We start from the raw sequence: 20,478 nt of genomic DNA, 5'->3' as shown, positions 1-20,478 counted from the left end.
TCCGTCCCCTCTATTTATGGACCCGTCCCATCTATTTATAGACCCTTCCCCTCTATTTATAGACCCTTTCTCTTTATTTATAGACCCCCCGCGCCCGTCCCCTCTATTTATATACCCCCCGCGCCTGTCCCCTCTATTCATAGACCACCGAGCCCGTCCCCTCTATTTATAGACCCCCCACGCCCCTCCCCTCTATTTATAGACCCGCGCCCGACCCCTCTATTTATAGACCCGCGCCCGTCCCCTCTATTTATAGACCCGCGCCTGTCCCCTCTATTTATAGACCCGCGTCCGTCCCCTCTATTTATAGACCCGCGCCCGTCCCCTCTAATTAGAGACCCGCATTCGTCCCCTCTATTTATAGACCCATGCCCGTCCCCTCTATTTATAGACCCGTGCCCGTCCCCTCTATTTATAGACCCACGCCCGTCCCCTCTATTTAGAGACCCGCATTCGTCCCCTCTATTTATAGACCCACGCCCGTCCCCTCTATTTAGAGACCCGCATTCGTCCCCTCTATTTATAGACCCACGCCCGTCCCCTCTATTTATAGACCCGCGCCCGTCCCCTCTATTTATAGACCCGCGCCCGTCCCCTCTATTTATATACCCGCGCCCGTCCCACGGTGACGCCAAGAAAGGGATAGGGCAGGCATGAATCTATAAATTCAGGGAATGTAAGCCGGCAGTGTGAGGTCACAAGCCGCGAAAGCCAGAGGGTGCACTCGACCCGAACCCGTGACCCGAAGATTTTTTGTGGTAGCCGGCCTGAACCTGCCCGACCTGTGGCTAAACCCACCTGCCCACACATCACTACTGCTCTAATTAGACCATAGATATGTCGGGTGACTCTTCATTTTCTAAGCAGAGTAGCGTCACGTGACGTGCATCTTCTCACTAACGTAATCTACTGTCTGGAGTTGGCCAATATGAACAGCAGGTGTCAGTGTTGTTTCAGATGCATTTTCTTAGCAGGGTAAGAATTGCTAATATCTTGGAAACTGACTGATTAATACACCGTTACACAGTTTTCAGATGAGCTGAAGAAGAAGGTCAGCCCCTCTTTCAAACAAGCTACGACCGAGCAGCACCCACTACAGAGCATGGATTTCTGTCCAACCAACTGCCACATTAACCTCATGGAAGTCTCCTATCCCAAGACGACTACCTCAGTGGGAAGGTCCTTCAGCATCCGATTTGGGAGGAAAAACTCGTTTTTTGGTTTAGACCCAGACCAAGGTAAAGGATAAAAGAAAATATACATATAACACCCACATATGAATATACAGAAGGCCAAGGGCACAATCAGATATCCTTTATGTCTTTCAGTCGGCAACTTGAATCCAATGTCCTATTCGCAACACTGTATCGCTAGCATGGCAGCTCCCGCCTGGAAGTGTCCCAAACCGGAGAATTTGGAGATTATCAACGGAGGCTATCCCCATATAAATGGCAGTTTGAAGTGGGATGAGCGTGGCCTTAGCTTCCTACTCAAACAAGAGGACACAGAGATACAAGACGCTTACCTGCAGCTCTTCAACAAGCTGGATGTGGCAGTGAAGGAGATGAAGCACTACGTCACGCAGATCAACAAGTAAGGACTCTGCTCTTGTTTGTGTGTGTCCAGTACTGTGTAGCATATAGAGCAAGGGGAAAGTATTTAAAGGACCACTATATCTTCCTTATACTAGCTACCTACATCAGCATAGGTATTCCCCTGTACTAAGCACGATTCAGCAGGAACAGACCCCTAATTTGCTCATAGTCTGTACAGAGAGATCCCATAAAACTATGGCAGTATAGGTATTCCCCTGTACTAAGCACAATTCAGCAGGAACAGCCCCTAAATTTGCTCATAGTCTGTACAGAGAGATCCCATAAAACTGTGGCAGCATAGGTATTCCCTGTACTAAGCACAATTCAGCAGGAACAGTCCCCTAAGTTTGCTCATAGTCTGTACAGAGAGATACCATAAAACTATGGCAGCATAGGTATTCCTCTGTACTAAGCACAATTCAGCAGGAACAGCCCCCTAAGTTTGCTCATAGTCTGTACAGAGAGATCCCATAAAACTGTGGCAGCATAGGTATTCCCCTGTACTAAGCACAATTCAGCAGGAACAGCCCCTAAGTTTGCTCATAGTCTGTACAGAGAGATACCATAAAACTATGGCAGCATAGGTATTCCCTGTACTAAGCACAATTCAGCAGGAACAGTCCCCTAAGTTTGCTCATAGTCTGTACAGAGAGATACCATAAAACTATGGCAGCATAGGTATTCCCCTGTACTAAGCACAATTCAGCAGGAACAGTCCCTAAGTTTGCTCATAGTCTGTACAGAGAGATCCCATAAAACTATGGCAGCATAGGTATTCCCCTGTACTAAGCACAATTCAGCAGGAACAGCCCCTAAGTTTTGCTCATAGTCTGTACAGAGAGATCCCATAAAACTATGGCAGCACAGGTATTCCTCTGTACTAAGCACAATTCAGCAGGAACAGTGTGGCATTTAACCCTTTGTACTTTGGTTTGTAGACTTCTGTCCACTATCACAGAACCTCTGGAACATGACCTGTGTGAGCCGCTCCCAGCAGAGGGGACCCCTCCTTCATCCCTTATGCACGAGGAGGGAGATTTGGATAAATCAGAGCAAGGAGGGACTAAGAAGGTTTGTTTCAAGGTCTTGGAGGAAGATCAGGAAGACTCTGGTCATGATACTGTGAGTTACAGAGACTCTTACAGGTGAGTACTGATGTTTGTAATATCTAACAAGATGTCATTAATGTCCTTTTACAGTGTACAGTTGTCTGGAATGCGTTGTAAGCAGCAGCCCTGTCCTGCTTTATGGCTGAGATTCTAGCTATCTGTATAACAGAACATTCTGTCACAGTGGCTGCACAGATCCTATCTGATCCCCATTGTAAGCAGCAGCCCTGTCCTGCTTTATGGCTGAGATTCTAGCTATCTGTATAACAGATCATTCTGTCCCAGTGGATGCACAGATCCTATCTGATCCCCATTGTAAGCAGCAGCCCTGTCCTGCTTTATGGCAGCTGAGTTTCTAGCTATCTGTATAACAGAACATTCTGTCCCAGTGGCTGCACAGATCCTATCTGATCCCCATTGTAAGCAGCAGCCCTGTCCTGCTTTATGGCTGAGATTCTAGCTATCTGTATAACAGAGCATTCTGTCCCAGTGGCTGCACAGATCCTATCTGATCCCCATTGTAAGCAGCAGTCCTGCCCTGCTTTATGGCAGCTGAGATTCTAGCTATCTGTATAACAGAACATTCTGTCCCAGTTGCTGCACAGATCCTATCTGATCCCCATTGTAAGCAGCAGTCCTGTCCTGCTTTATGGCTGAGATTCTAGCTATCTGTATAACAGAGCATTCTGTCCCAGTGGCTGCACAGATCAGATTCTATCTGATCCCCATTGTAAGCAGCAGTCCTGTCCTGCTTTATGGCAGCTGAGATTCTAGCTATCTGTATAACAGATCATTCTGTTCCAGAGGCTGCACAGATCCTATCTGATCCAATATGATAGGGTTGCGGACACCTCCAAATAGTATGAACACGTGCGAACCGAAGCATGCTTCTGATGAAGTGACTTAGCGTCACGAAACGCGTTGAGCCTGTTTTCCCTTTTCCCCTGCCCGCCACTTTTTAACTTGTTCAATAAAGATGGATCGTTTTTAAACATTTCGGTTCGCACGTGTTCATACTATTTGGAGGTGTCCGCAACCCTATCATATTGGATTGTTGTCTGCCGCGGCCAGAGCGGATCTAGCGGTTACACCTGCCACGCGGCCCGCTGAGGTGTGCTCACGTATCCAGTGTTGGATCGCTCTCCTTCAATCCAGATCCTATCTGATCCCCATTGTAAGCAGCAGCCCTGTCCTGCTTTATGGCTGAGATTCTAGCTATCTGTATAACAGAGCATTCTGTCCCAGTGGCTGCACAGATCCTATCTGATCCCCATTGTAAGCAGCAGCCCTGTCCTGCTTTATGGCTGAGATTCTAGCTATCTGTATAACAGATCATTCTGTCCCAGTGGCTGCACAGATCCTATCTGATCCCCATTGTAAGCAGCAGTCCTGCCCTGCTTTATGGCTGAGATTCTAGCTATCTGTATAACAGAACATTCTGTCCCAGTGGCTGCACAGATCCTATCTGATCCCCATTGTAAGCAGCAGTCCTGTCCTGCTTTATGGCAGCTGAGATTCTAGCTATCTGTATAACAGAGCATTCTGTCCCAGTGGCTGCGCAGATTCTATCTGTGAAAACATAGCCAAACAAAGGGAAAAACTTAGTCATTTTAAAAATACATTTAATGAAACCTAAGTATATTTAATTCTTACTACAGTTCAGTAGGAACAACCCCCTGTGTTTGCTCATAATCCGTACAGAGAGATAACATTCCAGCACAGAAGTGACTCTATACACCTATATAAGATGAGACCTGGAGAATTTAGCTAAACATATGTATCCCCCCTGGATCCCACCTCCCTTAATAGCTGCACCATTTGCTCTGAGCTATTTTAATATGGAATATAATTTATTGCTGAGCAGCAGCACGAGCTAAAATTATCAGCCCTGCTAACTAAAGAGGAAGCTCTAACTTCTCAGAAAAACTGTTGCTGCCGCCTGCACCGGAGATGTGTGGTTAAACTCTACAGGCCGAATCTGCTGCTCTAACCGGTGCCACTTACCTTGTACCACCGCAGGATCTGACACACATTACTATTTATATTGTCTTCTTTGACCACAAAGCATAGGAAACAGAGCAGCTTCTGTGTGCATGAAACTATCTCCTGTATATCTCAGAGCGGCCGTTTGTATTCTGCATCTAGCGCCTCATTGTCCAATACTAATAATAGTAATAATAATAACATATAAAACTGATGCAGCCTTGTGATGCAGGGACTGATATAAGATCTTATTAGGTGCCTAGAATATACTGTACTGTCCAAGGCAAACGCTATGGCACTTCCCTCCCATATGTATAAATACAAATATACAGAGAAGGAATGTTCTGGTCACACAATAAGCTATACCCTCATACTGTACTGTCTAAGGGAAACAATATGGCACCTCCTTCCCATATGTATAAATACAAATCGACAGAGAAGGAATGTTCTGGGCACACAATAAGCTATACCCTTATACTGTACTGTCTAAGGGAAACAATATGGCACCTCCTTCCATATGTATAAATACAAATATACAGAGAAGGAATGTTCTGGGCACACAATAAGCTATACCCTCATACTGTACTGTCTAAGGGAAACAATATGGCACCTCCTTCCCATATGTATAAATACAAATATACAGAGAAGGAATGTTCTGGGCACACAATAAGCTATACCCTCATACTGTACTGTCTAAGGGAAACAATATGGCACCTCCTTCCCATATGTATAAATACAAATATACAGAGAAGGAATGTTCTGGGCACACAATAAGCTATACCCTCATACTGTACTGTCTAAGGGAATCAATATGGCACCTCCTTCCCATATGTATAAATACAAATATACAGAGAAGGAATGTTCTGGGCACACAATAAGCTATACCCTCATACTGTACTGTCTAAGGGAATCAATATGGCACCTCCTTCCCATATGTATAAATACAAATATACAGAGAAGGAATGTTCTGGGCACACAATAAGCTATACCCTCATACTGTACTGTCTAAGGGAAACAATATGGCACCTCCTTCCCATATGTATAAATACAAATATACAGAGAAGGAATGTTCTGGGCACACAATAAGCTATACCCTCATACTGTACTGTCTAAGGGAAACAATATGGCACCTCCCTTCAGATGTATAAATACTGATCCTATGATTTAATAGTACAGGTTTTCACCTTTGAAGTAATTACACTGTTGGCAATGTCTGTGTGTATATATATATATATAATTCCAGAAAGAACCGCACTCCAACTTGTTCTGTTGAATAAATTCACATTTTATTGTGCTCAATTTGCGTGTCCACAATAAAATGTGAATTTATTCAACAGAACAAGTTGGAGTGCGGTTCTTTCTGGAATTATATGATAAATTTTGATCCAGCACCCACCATCGAACTAACAGATCCGGATTAGAGTGCGGCTGCCTATGTGGAAATATATATATATATATATATATATATATATATATATATATATATATATATATATATATATATATATATATATATATATATATATATATACATACATACAATTTTTCTTCTAAAGGTTTAACAAGGTCTAATAGCCTTTCCATTTTTATATATCCATGAAAGTAGAAACACCCTGTTGTATTGAGCGGACACTGTAACCGCAAGCCATTAGCATTGAAGCCGGCCGTATCCCTCGCTTGTTTATGAATGGTGGGTCGCACTGTTGGCAGCACATGTGAAACAGATCCCCCCCCTCAATATAAAGTCCTTCCAGCGAGAACTTTAACTTATACCATAATATACTGACTTAACAAAGAGGCATAAACCCCTTTACCATCAGGTAAAAAAATGCTCCATCCAATAAAACTCATTCTTGCAAAGAACTAATATGTGAATCAGTCACACACTGTATTCTGATTGGGTCAGATCCATTAAACCATTAAAAGGGCTGAGAAAAAAAAATATTTTTTTTTCTCGACTGAGCACTGCAGTCAAAGTGGGTAGAGATAATAAGAGTAACTCTCTGTTCAGTATGAGAGTCAGCTTTTTGAGGGTACCCACAGATTAGTGGGTGTAGCATCCAATGAAAGGACTCATTGTTGGTTTCTATTTGACCCTATAGTGAATGCAACAGCAATCGGGACTCTGTTCTGTCCTACACAAGCGTCCGCAGTAACAGCTCTTATCTGGGAAGTGACGAGATGGGGTCAGGTAAGTGGGTTCCTAGTGCTACACGAGAAGGCTGTTTTGCAGAGAGGTTTATCTGTCCTTCATTATAAGTGTACTGTCCTACTGTCCCCATCCTTCCCTACTGTCTCTATCCTGTCTTACTGTCCCCATCCTTCCCTGCTGTCTCTATCCCGTCCTACTGTCTCTATCCTTCTCTGCTGTCTCTATCCTGTCCTACTGTCCCCCCATCATTCCCTACTGTCTCTATCCTTCTCTGCTGTCTCTATCCTGTCCTACTGTCCCCCCATCATTCCCTACTGTCTCTATCCTTCCCTACTGTCCCCATACTTCCCTACTGTCTCTATCCTGCCCTACTGCCCCCCCCCATCCTTCCCTACGTTCACTATCCTTCCCTACTGTCTCTATCCTTCCCTACTGTCTCTATTCTTCCCTATTGTCTCTATCCTTCCCTAATGTCTCTATTCTTCCCTATTGTCTCTATCCTGCCCTACTGTTCCCCTTCCTTCCCTACTGTCCCCATCCAGCCCTGTTATATCTACTATCCTCAGCTTTCATGCCATATATATGCCTCTTTTAAAGGCCTGATTGTGTGTGGGGCCCCTAGCACCCTCCTCTGTTTTCTAAAAGCAAGTTTGTTTCCAAAGCATTGACCCTTATATATAAAACATTCTGCTGTTTTATCAACAGGGGATGAGCTACCCTGTGACATGAGGATTTCTTCAGACAAGCAGGACAAATTGCATGGCTGTCTGGAGCATCTCTTTAACCAGGTAATGTTAAACTTTAATACAATGCTTGTTATGGACTCCGCTCTTAGCAGGATTGGCAGATGGATAAATCAGCTGGTCCTTGCCCCGTGAATTTGCCCCTTTTGTGAAATTACAGACTGGCCATAAGACTTTGCTACAGGACTTTCTGGAACTGAACTGTATTTAACCCAAGTCCTTACTCTGTAGAAAGAAAATACTATTAAGGGAGGTGCCGTGTTGTTTCCCTTAGATGTCGCATTATAGGAGTTCACAGAACATTCCCATTTATACATAATGTTCTCTGACTTTAGTGACACAATCACAATCGGTCAGTTTGTACAAATGTATACAATTATATACAATTCATCATGTGCCCGGGCCCCCACTGAAGTGCTTTCTGTTCTGGCAGGTGGACGCCATTATCACTCTGCTGAAAGGCAAAGTCATGGCAAAGGCTTTTGAGGAGACAAAGCATTTCCCAATGGAGCACAGTTTGCAAGGTGAGTTAGCATTACATATAGTTCAACACAGTAGCCCCTAGAATCTGGGGGGTCCTTCAGTGTAATCGGGTGCTTGTCACCTGCGCCGTCCTATCCTTACTCTAGTGCAATAATAGGATTCATTACCTACTTGCTATTTTGTAGGGAAACAATGATGAGGCACTATGATTTGTAAAAGATGTTTTCTTTGAAACAGAATTTCTGGTATTGTTTGTAATGCATTTTCCTATTGCAGACATTTCTTGCCTGGTTGTTAAAAGTGATTGTGAGGCTTAAGTTCCCCTTGAGAAGACCCAAATCCTCCCTGTGTGCCCTAGGCTAGAATACAAAAGCAAACCATGATCCTGGATTATATATGCTTACATTACATATAAGAATAAAACGAATAGCAATACAAGGGCTCATCAATAATTCTCAATGTGTTTATTAATGCAGAATTTCAGAAAAAGGAGGAATGGACCATAAAGTGCCGGAGTATGATCCAAAAAAACATACGTGAAGATCCCTGGAACTTGCCAAACTCCATTAAAACCCTAGTCGAGAGCATCCAGAAATATGTAGAAGGTTGGTATAGTTTTCAGGCTGGCATAAAGAGGATGGCATTACCCACTGGGTATAGAAGCTGTTACCCCCCTTTCACCTGTTACTTATTCATTTATTATATAAATATATATTAATATATTCATCTCTGCAAGATATTTATTACATGTTTGTGTTTTTACAGATGGAAAAAATCAGCTTCTTTTGGCCTTACTGAAATGCACAGGTAATAATTCCATACTTTAATATACTGTAATACCCCTTCTATTCTGCCTTCGACTGTCTTTGAGTCTGTGACTCCAGCAGTGGGTGGGGCCAAACCTCTTTGATGGCAGCTTGCAGTGGTAGAGCAGCGAGTCTGTAACAATTTATAATTCAAAGCCAATGAAACAAAGGACAACAGAAGTATCAGATGGAATGTTGTCATTTTTCCTTTTATAGATACGGAGCTGCAGGTCCGGCGTGATGTCATTTTCTGCCAGACATTGGTGGCCGCCATTTGTACCTTCACGGAGCAGCTGATGGCGGCTCTCAACTACCGGTATAATAATAACGGCGAGTACGAGGAGAACAGCCGGGACGCCAGTCGGAAATGGCTGGAGCAGATAGCGGTCACTGGAGTCTTACTCAACTACCAATCACTTCTCTCCCCCAGTGTGGTAAGTGGCCTTTTATTGTGACATAGCCATAAATTGTCCCTCTTCTCTTCCATAACCATTTAACTTTGTCTCCAGGGCAGCCAATCAAATCAGTGCAATGTGCCCATCCATTCATATATGATTATTACTCTTAATTACTGTTGCCAGTTTAAGGGGGAATTTGGGGCATTTGCTGGTTGTAATCAAACAGAACCAATCCCACAGCCCATGAGCTGGTGTTGCAGTTTGCTCCGGTACATTCAAGGGCAAGTTGACCTGTTTTTCTTATGGTCATGGTGGGACTGACACAAGAGCTTTCATTTCTCATACCCCGTAGGGAACGGGCCTGTTAACACATCATGCAGCTGCAACAAAGGACTATTCTGAGCGAAAATCATGCAGCAAGCTCGCTTTTTAACAGGGTAAATAGGGCATTTTGTGTTCCGTAACTTATTATGGAACAGTCCTGATGTGACCTGGAAGATTTAGACCTCATCAAAGAACCGAGCAGACGCTTTGTAGTCAGTGCACACTGCCCCCTCATGGCCAGACTCTTTATTACAATAATAAAAAATTCTCCCAAGACAATTTGCAATTGATTTTCTTTTGGTTATTTAGCTTTTTATTCAGCAGCTCTCCAGTTAGCAGGTTCAGAAATCTGGTTGCTAGGCTCCAAGTTACCCTAGCAACCATGCATTGACTTGATTGAGAAACTAGAATAGGAATAGGAGAGGCCTGACCAGAAAGACGAGTAATAAAAAGTAACAATAACAATACATTTGCAGCCTAATAGAGCATTTGTTATTTTAGACCGGGTCAGTGACCCCTATTTTGAAAGCTGGAAAGAGTCAGAAGAAAACGCTTCTGAATAGTTGTTTAGAATTGGCCATTCTTTAACATACTAAAAGTTAACCATAAAACTGCAGAGGATGGAAGACCAGTAAAGTTACCCCTCGGTATTAACTCTTCTTAATTCTCATCCTTTCCCCCCAGAAGGAAGAACGGATCATGTTGGAAGATATTAAAGTGATGCTCTTAGAACTGGACAAAGTGGTCTTTTATTTTAAGCAGATGGATGAAACGCTGGTGGCAAGTAAGATACTGATATATTGCTCTTCAGAAAGGGGGTGCAGAGGGCGCTGGGGAATTGGGGGGGTGTGTTGTAGAGAGGGTGGAATGGGAGAATAAGCAATACAGAATTACATTGATGGGTTACATTGCTTCCACTTCTGTAATATCCGATGGAAGGAACAGGTTCCTGCTTGACCCTCTGCTCTTTTGGATTCAGATACGCCAGTTTTCCATCACATTGAAGGGAACCGACAGTCGCTGAAGGTTATATTTTACCTCGACAACTACCACTTCTCTAAGCTGCCGACCAGGTTCGAACATGGCGGGAGTCTGAAGCTCCAGTCTGTGCTGTTTACAAAAGGTAAATGATTTGGGGTTCTGGGAGGGAGGAATTACCTTGCAGGGGTGGTGCCAGCATGTGATACCAGGCATTGCCCTTTGTTAGTGTTATAGCAGCTCTAAGTAGGTAACATACTGCCATGTACACAATTACTGGTTGGGTTTAATTGCCCGATATTCTGGCTAGTGTCGGCAGGGAGATGCAGTGCAGAAGATGTTGGCATGGAAGCCTGATGGAAAGACCAACTGCATTGGTGCTCCATACAGGCAGTTAGGAAGGGAGCAGGCAGTGATATCAAGTACAGTAGATATTGTTGGAAATAGATCCAGTCTATTATTTACCCTACAATGTCATTGGTCGCTCCTATTTAACTACAGCTCTGGAAAACATTGAAGGTCACGTCCAGTCGGGCACTAACGAGTCACTGGAGGAGGTCCAGCAGCAAATCAACAGTATTTCCATGGGGAAGGTGCAGAGTTACTACCGGAAACTCAGGTATGATCCCTGCAGTGATACGGGGCCTGATGGGTGTTAGTGCTGTCGACTCACCCGTCTCATTTGAATTTAATGTATAATGGGAATTATCTGCTACCTTTATGTCAAGTTTTATACTTGAGGTTACTTCCCCAACACATAAGCAAATCCTCTGTCTATCCAATCAGATAGCAAGTTTTATACTTGAGGTTACTTTCCCTTTAAGCAACACAAAAGCATACTGTATTCTCTGTCTATCCAATCAGATGGTAAGTTTTATACTTGAGGTTACTTTCCCTTTAAGCAACACAAAAGCATACTGTATTCTCTGTCTATCCAATCAGATAGCAAGTTTTATACTTGAGGTTACTTTCCCTTTAAGCAACACAAAAGCATACTGTATTCTCTGTCTATCCAATCAGATAGCAAGTTTTATACTTGAGGTTACTTCCCCTTTAAGCAACACAAAAGCATACTGTATTCTCTGTCTATCCAATCAGATAGCAAGTTTTATACTTGAGGTTACTTTCCCTTTAAGCAACACAAAAGCATACTGTATTCTCTGTCTATCCAATCAGATGGTAAGTTTTATACTTGAGGTTACTTCCCCAACACATAAGCAAATCCTCTGTCTATCCAAACAGATTGCTCACTGGGGAATAGATCCAGTCATTGTAGAAGGGCGGCCCCATCCTGATCCAGATTAGTAGCCCCTGTACAGGTTCTGACCAGTGCAAATAGATCTTTGAGGTCTGATGGACATGTCATTTGGTTGGAAATGATGGGACCGGAACACTTGGTTGTCCTGTGTGTGGCAGATCTGTTAGATGTGCTTGTGTAATATCTTAACCAGGGGACCTCTTTTATTTACAGAGCATTTTACCTTGAAAAGTCCACAGATTCCAATACCACTGCCATTAAAATTGACCAGGTGAGTAAAAGTAATATATATATATGTCTTTGCAGCAGTACCAGTCCTTCTTGTAACCTTGGCGTATCTATGAATCCTTCATCAGATTTCTCTCTCTCTCTCACAGCTGATCCGGCCCATGAATGCCCTGGATGAGCTCTGCAGGCTTATGAAATCCTATATCAGTAGCAAGCCTCTTCAGTCGGGATATTCCAGCGGTCACGCACACGGGGTGGGACTCTTACCCATCTCCTCTGAGCTCTGCTATCGGCTTGGTGCCTGCCAGATTGTAATGTGTGGGACCGGGATGCAGAGGTGAGCTCAGGAATAAGAGGTGGATATTACTAACAGCATTACATAGCCTAAATGTAGGGCAGGACTGCTGCTTGTCACAATGGCAGAGATACTACTGGATCCCCATTGTAAGCAGCAGTCCTGCTCTGCTTTATGGCTGAGATTCTAGCTATCTGTATAACAGAACATTCTGTCCCAGTGGCTGCACAGATCCTATCTGATCCCCATTGTAAGCAGCAGTCCTGTCCTGCTTTATGGCAGCTGAGATTCTAGCTATCTGTATAACAGAGCATTCTGTCCCAGTGACTGCACGGATCCGATCTGATCCCCATTGTAAGCAGCAGTCCTGTCCTGCTTTATGGCAGCTGAGATTCTAGCTATCTGTATAACAGAACATTCTGTCCCAGTGGCTGCACAGATCCTATCTGATCCCCATTGTAAGCGGCAGTCCTGTCCTGCTTTATGGCAGCTGAGATTCTAGCTATCTGTATAACAGAGCATTCTGTCCCAGTGGCTGCACAGATCCTATCTGATCCCCATTGTAAGCAGCAGTCCTCTCCTGCTTTATGGCAGCTGAGATTCTAGCTATCTGTATAACAGAGCGTTCTGTCCCAGTGGCTGCACAGATCCTTTCTGATCCCCATTGAAAGCAGCAGTCCTGCCCTGCTTTATGGCAGCTGAGATTCTAGCTATCTGTATAACAGAACATTCTGTCCCAGTGGCTGCACAGATCCTTTCTGATCCCCATTGTAAGCAGCAGTCCTGCCCTGCTTTATGGCTGAGATTCTAGCTATCTGTATAACAGAACATTCTGTCCCAGTGGCTGCACAGATCCTTTCTGATCCCCATTGTAAGCAGCAGTCCTGTCCTGCTTTATGGCTGAGATTCTAGCTATCTGTATAACAGAGCATTCTGTCCCAGTGGCTGCACAGATCCTATCTGATCCCCATTGTAAGCAGCAGTCCTGCCCTGCTTTATGGCAGCTGAGATTCTAGCTATCTGTATAACAGAGCATTCTGTCCCAGTGGCTGCACAGATCCTATCTGATCCCCATTGTAAGCAGCAGTCCTGTCCTGCTTTATGGCAGCTGAGATTCTAGCTATCTGTATAACAGAGCATTCTGTCCCAGTGGCTGCGCAGATCCTATCTGATCCCCCACAACATTTTTCATACAAATTCTTTGTGCACACCACATTCTGTGCGCTGGCCTCAAAAGCGCTCAGCTCAGAGGGAACATTGACCCTGTATGTAAATACTGTACATTAAACATGATGATTACTGAATTAATTCCATTCTGTCCCCTGACAGGAGCACCCTGAATGTCTCACTGGAACAAGCGGCAATCCTTGCCCGAAGTCATGGGCTGATCCCTAAATGTATAATGCAGGCAACAGACATCATGAGGAAACAAGTGAGTACAGACACATGGAATGGACTGGAGAGACTCTCAGAGAAGAGAAGCTTTCCTTTTATACAATATACATATATAGTCCTAGTCTAGGGACAATGTATAGGAGAAATGTAATGCGGATTTGCTTTAGATCCTGCAGTTTGTAGTCCCAAGACTAGCCATCCTATTTGCGTTTGTCACCCTCTAGCCATTTAGAATGTGAGCTCTTTGGGACAGGGATGGTTTTTAGTTTATATGGGATACTCCCAATTTTGCAATGTTTATGCTCCACTTGTGCTTCCTGCTCTTACTCAGTATTAAAAAAAGTACTGCAAGACTTATTTTCATACAACTTATCCTGTACTGTTATGTCTCTTGTCACCACATCACCATTATAACAATATTATCTTCTGTGTATAACAACTGTACCTTGTGTTTTACTTTACCACTTGTCTCTGTCTACTGTGCTTTGTGTCCCACTCATATATTATAGAGGATTATGTGCTCCATACTGAATATTCTCTGCCCTCTATAACTCAGCCTGCAGCCTTGTGCCTTTATATGGCCACATAACCCCTCTGTGACTTCTAATAATATCCTTATCATTTACAGTAGGGGGTACATTATCCCTTATAATACATGAGTGATACTCAGAGTTCCCTGTATAACTCAGCCTGCAGCCTTGTGTCTTTATATGGTCACAGAACAACCCCTCAGTGACTTCTAATATCCTTATCATTTACAGTAGGGGGTACATTATCCCTTATAATACATGAGTGATACTCAGAGTTCCCTGTATAACTCAGCCTGCAGCCTGTGCCTTTATATGGTCACAGAACAACCCCTCAGTGACTTCTAATATCCTTATTTACAGTAGGGGGTACATTATCCCTTATAATACATGAGTGATACTCAGAGTTCCCTGTATAACTCAGCCTGCAGCCTTGTGCCTTTATATGGTCACAGAACAACCCCTCAGTGACTTCTAATATCCTTATTTACAGTAGGGGGTACATTATCCCTTATAATACATGAGTGATACTCAGAGTTCCCTGTATAACTCAGCCTGCAGCCTTGTGCCTTTATATGGTCACAGAACAACCCCTCAGTGATTCTAATATCCTTATAATTTATATTAGGGGGTACATTATCCCTTATAATACATGAGTGATACTCAGAGTTCCCTGTATAACTCAGCCTGCAGCCTTGTGCCTTTATATGGTCATAGAACAACCACTTCTAGTTACTTCTAATATCCTTATCATTTACAGTAGGGGGGGGTACACTATCCCTTATAATACATAGTTATAGCTATAATACATAATTGACTCATAGAGGTGCTAATACTCGTCCCTCTATTACTTTGGTGCAGGGCCCACGTGTAGAAATATCTGCAAAGAATTTAAAAGTGATGGATCAGATGCCACAGACAGCCCCTCGGTAAGTATGACAGCAGCCATATTTTATTATTATTATCAGATGTCTGCTTTTTATAATCAAAACTGCAGTTTTACAAACAAACTATATATTTGGTGGGAGTTGATGTGGATTATTGGACCAGGAGAGATTTATGGTGTTTATGCAGACCCCTATATAATAATCTTCAGGAACCACTAGTCATTCCCAGAGGTCACAAAGTGGCTTTATTTTAAGTGCAGAAGGGGGTTTTACACTGGAGAGGTGGGGCATTCCATCCCAGAGGCATGTTCTGACAGATATATTAGATCGTCCCATAAAAAGGAATAGAATTGAGATTGACTTGCAAACAGCAAAGTGATTTGGGCAGGTCATTGCTTTCTAATAGAGAAAGTTCCCTGGTTGGTGTAGTTCCTCAAAATATCCACAAGGTGTCGATCAAACACCATTTAGGTTCTGCTAGTGATTTAGCAGCTATAGACTGATGTTATCAGACATGGCCATACATGGGCAGATTAAAGCTGCCAATATCAGTCCTTTAGACCAATTCAGCAGTTTATCTGCCCGTGTATGGGGGCTTCCGAAGGGTCTTCCTTATCGATATCAGGACACGATAATAATCGAGAAGGTTTCATTTTTCCGGCGAACGACCCGTCTGAGCCCATTGCTCCTCGTTGTAGTCCGATCATTCGGCCCTAGGGCCGACCGTTCTGATTAACCATATATAGCCCTGCCCTTGGTGGGCATATCGCCAAACGAGTGGATCTTATAGTGTATGGCCAGCTTAAGTCTATCACACAGAAGTGCATGAGAGAAGATGTTCCCCTTTAGCCGTGCTCCCATTGGAACCAGTATTTTCTGTGATGGGGGCTCAGGAAGATAAAACCATTTTGATAGCTCTGCTGGGTCGAATTGATCCTTCTATGCATTAATGCCTTTGCACATGATTGGGAGCTTCCATACTGTATAACCCAAGCAGATGCCTTCTCCATTTATTTAAGAGCTAAATAGGGTTGCCATCTTTTTGCCCTTTGCAACCCGGGCAGGGTCGTGATGCGGGGGAGGCGGGACAATGATGTGCTGGGGGCGGGGCAGTGACATCAGAGGTGGGGGGTCAGGTCAGTCGCCGCGTCAATCATAGAAAATCCTGATTGGGAAAACTGGGCTGGCAGTTTTGACCCGGGCAGCCCTTCAAAAAAAACAGGCCTGTCCGGGTCGAAACCAGGCAACCTTAGAGCTAAAGGTGGTCATAGATGTAACAATTACAATGTTTCTTGGAAAAGATGTTTCCAAGGAAGATTGTTAGTTTCAATACACACGTGTAGAGCTGAATGGTCCAATACACAGATAGAAACAATAGAATTCTACCTGTATCTGACCATTCAGCACTAACAATGGTGGATGTTTGGGTTCCTTCAAAGGCCCCCAATCAAAATTTTCCCTCCAGCCTGATCGACGAGCCGAACAACATCCAAGTCTTCTGCCGATATCAGTCGGCTCTTTTCCCACCATACACTCACCAATTATCGTACGAAAATACATTTGTGTCTAAGACCACCTTAAAGGGATACTGTCATCGGAAAATGTTTTTTTCAAAACACATCAGTTAATAGTGCTACTCCAGCAGAATTCTGCAATTAAATCCATTTCTCAAAAGAGCAAACAGATTTTTTTATATTCAATTTTGAAATCTGACATGGGGCTAGACATATTGTCAATTTCCCAGCTGCCCCTGGTCATGTGACTTGTGCCTGCACTTTAGGAGAGAAATGCTTTCTGGCAGGCTGCTGTTTTTCCTTCTCAATGTAACTGAATGTGTCTCAGTGGGACATGGGTTTTTACTATTGAATGTTGTTCTTAGATCTACCAGGCAGCTGTTATCTTGTGTTAGGGAGCTGCTATCTGGTTACCTTCCCATTGTTCTGTTGTTAGGCTGCTGGGGGAAAAGGGAGAGGGGTGATATCACTCCAACTTGCAGTACAGCAGTAAAGAGTGAATGAAGTTTATCAGAGCACAAGTCACATGACTTGGGGCAGCTGGGAAATTGACAAAATGTCTAGCCCCATGTCAGATTTCAAAATTGAATATAAAAAAATCTGTTTGCTCTTTTGAGAAATGGATTTCAGCGCAGAATTCTGCTGGAGCAGCACAATTAACTGATTCATTTTGGGGAAAAAAATGTTTTCCCATGACAGTATCCCTTTAAATCTAAGGCATAATTGGTATGTACACCAGGGGGCACTGTTTTATTGCAAGTCTATAGATAAAGGGAACAATATGGAATCTCTCACCCATATGGTAAAAAATAAAAATGCAGGGCACCCAGTGCTTTTGTTATTTTACTAATCACAGGGATATTTTCTTGCAGGATCTACAGGTTGTGCCAGCCGCCAGTGGATGGAGACTTGTGAGCCGGGAGGAGAGGCAAATCAGTTATTAGAATTGACACCGGTGGAAATGAAGGGGCTCCTCGGGGCCACAAAGGCCTATGCTGGTGCCTTCCCAGAAGCTTGGATCCAGCGCGAAGTTAAACAGACTATTTGCTTGTCGATAAACTTGGCCCCCTCGGGCCCCTGGCACTGACAAGACTGAATAATCTCTGCTTTAGGCCAGTGATGCTGCCAGGGTTTATGGGCAGCACTAGAAGCCAGTGAAGGATAAATATTGTCTCTAACCGACGAGGATTAAAGAGACTCGAGTAGCCGAGAGACTGCCGTTCCGATGTATATCTCCCACTCCCGTCAACCCAGCGACCTGCACTTTCTACCCAGCAACCGCACAGCCGCCCATTCTCTTCTTAATCTATTTATTTTTTAACCTTCTTCCAATCAGCACCAAATCATCGTTCTTTTATGTCTGTATAGCGGTCCAGTCTTATCTAATCAGGAACTCACATTTTATCAGTGTTTTATACCTTGAAAATGTTTTTGTTTTTTTTTTAAATTAAATACATTAAATTCATTTTAAATAATTAACACAAAGGAATGGGGAAGTTAATTATAAGAACATAGCAGATCTGGAGCCTTATTCAGCATTAACTTTATGATCAGCTGAGGATGATGGGTATTGTAGTCCAGATGCGCTATTTTAATCCCACCCCTTTCCTTATTTTGAATGAAATTTGAAATTAAGGAAGCAGTGGGTCCCCAACATTCATGTACTAAGACCTCAGGTTAACTTAAATAGGGGAGCAATCTTGTGCCTCTTTAATCGGTCACATTGGGTGTAATAATAATTTTAAAATACAGGGGGGAAAAAGAAAGAAAAGAAAAAAGCACACGTGTCTCTACCATCCAGGGGCTCATCTGATTATTCCCTTCAGACAAAATGTTAGGTGAACCCTTTGCAAGAACAATCATGTTAAATAAAGAAAGTCTAATGAATGATATAGCAGGGGGAGGGGCTTTCTTTTTGGCCTATCGAGGAGCTTGATATTCTTCATCATTTGTGAGAGAGCAATTTTTAGCTCTAAAGAGGGGCACTATGATGGGAGCTCTGCAGTTGGGTCCATTAAAGCCATTGACAGTATTATTTTGTATATTGCTCAAGGAATTCTTTGCTGATAGGAGACTAATGAGATTTATGTATATTTGTAAATATTATATTCATTAGATCAGGGATAGAGAAAGGTGAAACTTTGCGGCCGTTGCTGAATTGCAGCTCCCTGACGCGTGTTCTGGGACTTCTGTAACGACTGGAACCGGCACTTCTGTTTTGCTGCTTTTTGGACCGGGGAAAAGTTTCCTGCCTGTTGGATGTATTGGCCCCTAGTGAGTTCTGCTGGCTGGGGATCAGGGTGAACTAACCCTGAGAGTTGATTATTATGGGATATATCCATTGTATAGAGCTGGTGTATGCAGCGGCAGCTATATTCATACTAAATACCAGTCATTATAGCATCTTCTATAGCTCATAACTCCAGGCCCATCATCCTCACAGGCAACCGGCTCTTTGGAGTCATTTGCAAGGATTCCAGATAGAGGTGTAAAAGCGTTCCCTAACTTGTGCATCTAAATGAATGGCAAATTAGGGGGTGGGAGGATGCCTGCACCCTCTCCTAAATACAGTGCTGCCTGCATTCTGCAACAACGCATCCATGGGGCAGCCGCAGCTCTCTGCTCAATTCATTCAGCACACAGGACAAATTGCACTTTTTACCCTGCTTTGGCCCTAAATGTCAGTTTTCTACATGTCCCACTGAAAGGGGGTGAAGTGGCATCCCTATTCTCAAAACATCCCTTCCTTGCTTGGAGTGGAAAGGGTTGAACTATACAAATAGAATGAGACTCAAGATGGTGTAGGATTTTCATGGAGCTGTTGTACAAGCAGAAGCATACAGTAGTTCTAGGCAGTGGGATGCAGTAGAAATGTTTCTATCCTGGATAAAGAGCAGAATGGTGTGTTGATAACTGATGTACAATTGTCCGTACCTGATGTTTGTGTATCTCTACATCCTGCTTTTTCTCTTTGGGACCAATTATGAATGCGAAACTGCCTTATTAAAGTGCGGCCATGGGAGACACTAACCACAAAAGCAGCTGCTTCTTTTATTCCTCTCGGAATCCCACTGATGAAATTTCGGTTAAATGCAGGGTGCGGCTCCATCGGATGTGCCCTTATCTAAAGGGAAAGAAGCCCAACCTGCAAATAACATGTTTGCCTTTAATCTCCCATTCTATATTTATCCCACGCGCCAGGGAAGAGCACCAGAAAAGTGATGCTATTACATTGCACTGATAGTGGACTCTTACTAAATACGATGCCTTTATTAGGCTGGCCAGGGTGAGGCACTGTTTCTTTATTTAACTGATTTTGTTGTTCCAAATTGACACTTGCAGTAAGTAGGGGGGTCTACTCTATACTGTCACGAATAGTGGGCAGTTGGTACTGTCAGCACCAAGGGGCCACAGTGCAGTCTCAGGGGCCCACTAGTGATAGTGAGTGAAGTGGAGACGTAGGCTGGGAAACAGGAAGGCAGAAAGATAGATACTGAAACCGGTATGGTTAGGGTGGGCATTACTGATTCAACAAATTCAGTTTGGGATTCGGCCTTTTTCAGCAGGATTCGGATTCAGCCAAATCCTTCAGCCTGGCCGAACCGAATCCGAATTTGCATATGCAAATTAGAGGCGGAGAGGGCACTTGCGTGACCTTTTGTCACAAAACAAGGAAATAATTGGGTATTAAGGTTTGAATATCCTGGTGTCTAGTGGTTATGTAGTGGTCCTTGGCACATCAGCAGTGAGGCCACAGGGCTCTGCCAAATCCTGCCAAATCCTGCCAAATCGTGCCATCTGTC

At 43.5% G+C, this 20,478-nt stretch overlaps 1 protein-coding gene across 1 annotated transcript in view; it reads left to right on the top strand.

Moving 5' to 3' along the window:
- Positions 1 to 18,154, top strand: part of prex1.L (phosphatidylinositol-3,4,5-trisphosphate-dependent Rac exchange factor 1 L homeolog) — a 159,274-nt gene extending 141,120 nt beyond the window's left edge. The window contains 17 exon segments of the mRNA NM_001090233.1: positions 1,028 to 1,238; positions 1,329 to 1,593; positions 2,534 to 2,740; positions 6,790 to 6,878; positions 7,545 to 7,627; positions 8,016 to 8,106; positions 8,542 to 8,670; positions 8,831 to 8,872; positions 9,088 to 9,305; positions 10,278 to 10,377; positions 10,573 to 10,716; positions 11,073 to 11,190; positions 12,043 to 12,100; positions 12,207 to 12,394; positions 13,682 to 13,784; positions 15,136 to 15,203; positions 17,548 to 18,154. Of these exon segments, the coding sequence (NP_001083702.1) occupies positions 1,028 to 1,238; positions 1,329 to 1,593; positions 2,534 to 2,740; positions 6,790 to 6,878; positions 7,545 to 7,627; positions 8,016 to 8,106; positions 8,542 to 8,670; positions 8,831 to 8,872; positions 9,088 to 9,305; positions 10,278 to 10,377; positions 10,573 to 10,716; positions 11,073 to 11,190; positions 12,043 to 12,100; positions 12,207 to 12,394; positions 13,682 to 13,784; positions 15,136 to 15,203; positions 17,548 to 17,590 (2,157 nt within the window). The 3' untranslated portion in view covers positions 17,591 to 18,154.
- Positions 18,155 to 20,478: the final 2,324 nt, after the last annotated feature.

This window comes from Xenopus laevis, chromosome 9_10L (assembly GCF_017654675.1).
Source record: "Xenopus laevis strain J_2021 chromosome 9_10L, Xenopus_laevis_v10.1, whole genome shotgun sequence".
NCBI classification, from domain to species: Eukaryota; Metazoa; Chordata; class Amphibia; order Anura; family Pipidae; genus Xenopus; species Xenopus laevis.
The sequence above is the reverse complement of the archived record's forward strand: the minus strand, read 5'-3'. Positions and strand labels throughout refer to the sequence as shown.